This window comes from Periplaneta americana, chromosome 6 (assembly GCF_040183065.1).
Source record: "Periplaneta americana isolate PAMFEO1 chromosome 6, P.americana_PAMFEO1_priV1, whole genome shotgun sequence".
In the NCBI taxonomy this organism is placed as follows: Eukaryota; Metazoa; Arthropoda; class Insecta; order Blattodea; family Blattidae; genus Periplaneta; species Periplaneta americana.
In genome coordinates this window covers 35,468,654-35,472,066 of record NC_091122.1, presented here as the reverse complement: position 1 = coordinate 35,472,066, position 3,413 = coordinate 35,468,654, and the positions used below count along the sequence as shown (strand labels likewise).

Below are 3,413 nucleotides of genomic sequence, written 5' to 3'. Positions count from 1 at the left end.
CTGATAAATAATACAACATAACTGCCACTGAATTTTATATTTTCAAATAAACGTTTTAAGTAACACTCTTAGAGCATTTTTATTAGTATTAAATAGCATTTCCATGTGTGAGTCAGAAGAATTACATGGCGATTAAACACAAGACTTTGGACTTCGACCAACTGAAAGATACCACGTACATGAGTCACCCAACTTTAAAAAAAAAATTTAAAATGAAATCCAAATATTAAACTGTCGTCATGCAGGTCATTTAATTTATTGATTTTTACAGTCAACAACGTTTTACAAAACGTATATGGAATAATCGTTGAACATATGTTAGAAGATATTTTGATTAAGCTATTTGAAAGACTTATACAACAAGTGTGAAATTTAAGGTGCAAAATACAGAGTTTAAATAAGATGTATCTTAACTTTACGGTAGTTCAAATCCAAGATAACGGATTTAATTTACGACACTTGATACACAGCAGTAATTATCCGAGGTCTGTACAGAGAAGATACAATTTTTGTTATATACACGACCTGTATTATGTCAAAACTCAACTAATTCTACCTCTTCCAAACTATTTCAACACAAATATCCATGAATAAAAAAAAAATTAGTGTTATAAAAAGAACATAACATTAATATAACAAAAGCCACCCACAAAAGTACCAAAACAATCAGTCTCATTTTCTTAATATGTTGAATGCCACACAGTATTAGCAAGAGAGGGTTGTGAATAATGGATATGGTAGACCTTGTCAGAAAATTCACACTATGAGACAATTTAATCCAACATATTTTATATTCATTTGTATAATTTTTAATTTTACCCTACTGCAAAAAAGATTAATGATGCAAACATTTTATTAGGTAAATATATTTATTATAATAATGCCTCAAATATGAATGTCATTCAGTTATGTAACAAAATTCTTTACCTTGAAGCCGCAGAGGCTAAAGAGGTTATGGAACAAAAAAAAAAATATATATATAGCCTATATTGTAGGCAAAATAAAGACTGCCATTACGTCTCATAGTGTTACTAGTAGTACTACCCTCTCAATACCACCAACTTATGTAAATATAGAGCTACATAATTAGATTAGCAACACTGTAAGGCTTCTTTCAAACTGTGATATAATCACAAATTATTACAGGTGTATAATTGAGTATGTTATGCGTCCTTCTTATGTTCACCACCTCCAGCTTCTAATTTGGCTTGAAGTTTGCGGTATTCTTCGTTCAGGCGATCATACTCCTTATTTACGGATTCTGCTTGAGTTTTCAAAGCATCCTTGTCAATCCTTTCACGTTCAAGTGCCTTTTCTGCCTTGGCCAACTTCTCCTTCAAATCTGTAACTTCTTTATCGTGAGCTTCATTCGTATCATTTTGTGCCTTGCTGGTTTGATTTTGGGCCAACAAACTCTGAGCTGTAGTGGTTGCAGATTGTGCCTGACGCATTGCTGCTTCACTTTGAGCCAAGAGTGTTGCCTGCTGCGCTATTAGAATTACCAACCGGCGAATAACCAACGACAGGAAGAGGGCAAAGCCAGAAATGTAGAAATTGCGCTGGGCCCGAAACAGGCGCATATTTACCTGCATTTCTGCATCAAGATGAGAATGAGTTGCCTCTGTTGTTTCAGCGCTGGAATATTTTCTCATTTCACGAATGGCATCCAAGAAGAAAAGAACCAGAACTGCTAGAAGAACCAAGAAGTAAACGGATGCCTGGTTGCCCAAGAATTGTAAAAATCTTGACTTCAAAATTTTCTGCCATCGTTGAGGTGATGCAACTGGCAATACAAGAAGTAAAACGACTGCTATTTCAGCGTACAGGAATGTTGCGATAATTGTCCACTGAAGACTCATGTTGAACTACCAATTTTGGTTTCAACACAATATGTATACTGTAACACACAAATTTAATCTTCTTCCTACTGCCACACCAACACTTTACAGAAGTCCTTCAGCGTCTAACCAATAACCACAGAATAATGAATCATTCTCAGCAACTGCTAATAATAGTCAAGATGGCCAAGCCTTGGTGTACTTTCCATTAGATGCTCTTTTTCATCCGAGTCTTATAAGATGCAAGATTGTGCGCAGTTCGCAGTACCACAATTATTATTTGTCTCATCAATCGTACAAAACATAAGCAGAACACACTCCATATGAAAGAAAAACATTTTTCGGAAAATAATTTGCCAGTGATTAGTGTGATCTGAAAACAGGTGTTTTAATGTAACTCAGATTTATGAATAGATGCATATAAAACATTTTATTAGCTGTCTTATTGGATTCAATAGAAGTTCTTTGCATTCATCAAAGTGTAAAATATCTCTGTAGTTTGTTCAGTATGATTTTGGTTATAAAAAAAAGTATATTATATTATTTTGAAGACCGGTTAAACGTGGAATTCTAGTCACTGTCGGAAATATTTTAAAATACGATATGCCAAATTTACGTCATAGATGTAATAGAGTCCTTCATGCATTTGAAAGGAGCCGAGATCTCGAAAGGAACAGGTAGGCTTTTAAGTGTAGTAATGACAGACCACTGTTTTAGGAGAATAAGATACAGAATCCACGTTTAAAGCCTATGGTTTTTTAGGTTAGGGGGGCTTATAGCTTGTGGCCCAGTTGGTAGTCCGAAATCCGTAGAACACAAAGACGAAAACAGGCAAGTATTGTTTGTCTGCATGGTTAATTTGCTCGGTAAAGGTTGGCAGTTTAATTTTATTTTGTTGAGCGCGCTTTTTGAAATAGACTAGAATTCAGAAGATGATGGAAATAACATCGAAATTAGTCAATCAAAATAACACTGTAATTTAAAATGTTAACGCAGTAAAGTCGCTATTTATTTAATCAAAATAACTTCATAGTTCATCAGTGAAATATTAAAATAATTGGGTGATGTGATACGCATTCTCTCTTCACTCCCCAAATTCGACAGAACACTCTCCTTCAGGTAATAAAAGTTCCTAAAGAGAGAGTTTACTCCGGATTGACCTTTGCCCATTTTGTGGTATTCACTGTAATTTGATTAGGAATGTCTTCTGTTCAAAGGCAATGGCACATTGGGATTTTGGTATTTTGTACTGATTTAATAGTTACGTAATATTGACAAGCGTACTATGAAGTGAGTTTTCACATGCTATATTGTAATATTGGACTTGGTTATGTTGAAGATATAAGAGGTAGTACCGATAGCTATAGGCCAATATGCTTAAAGAACTCTTTGCCTTTTGTGGCAGCTCACAAATGATGAGAAAGTAATAGGCCTATCTAAATTAATTAAAGGCAGGCATATAAGCGGTATAAGCAAATGAAGAAACGAGTTGTGTGTGTGTGTGTGTGTGTGTGTGTAAGAATTTTTTTTTTTTTTTTTCAAAAAAGTAGTTTAATTCTATATAACAAGAAAGTT

At 34.2% G+C, this 3,413-nt stretch overlaps 1 protein-coding gene across 1 annotated transcript; it reads right to left on the bottom strand.

Moving 5' to 3' along the window:
- Window positions 1-226: 226 nt before the first annotated feature.
- Window positions 227-2,230, bottom strand: LOC138701204 (B-cell receptor-associated protein 31). The gene has a single exon (XM_069827851.1). The coding sequence runs from the start codon at window positions 1,857-1,859 to the stop codon at window positions 1,164-1,166; it is 696 nt and encodes a 231-aa protein (XP_069683952.1). The 5' UTR covers window positions 1,860-2,230; the 3' UTR covers window positions 227-1,163.
- Window positions 2,231-3,413: the final 1,183 nt, after the last annotated feature.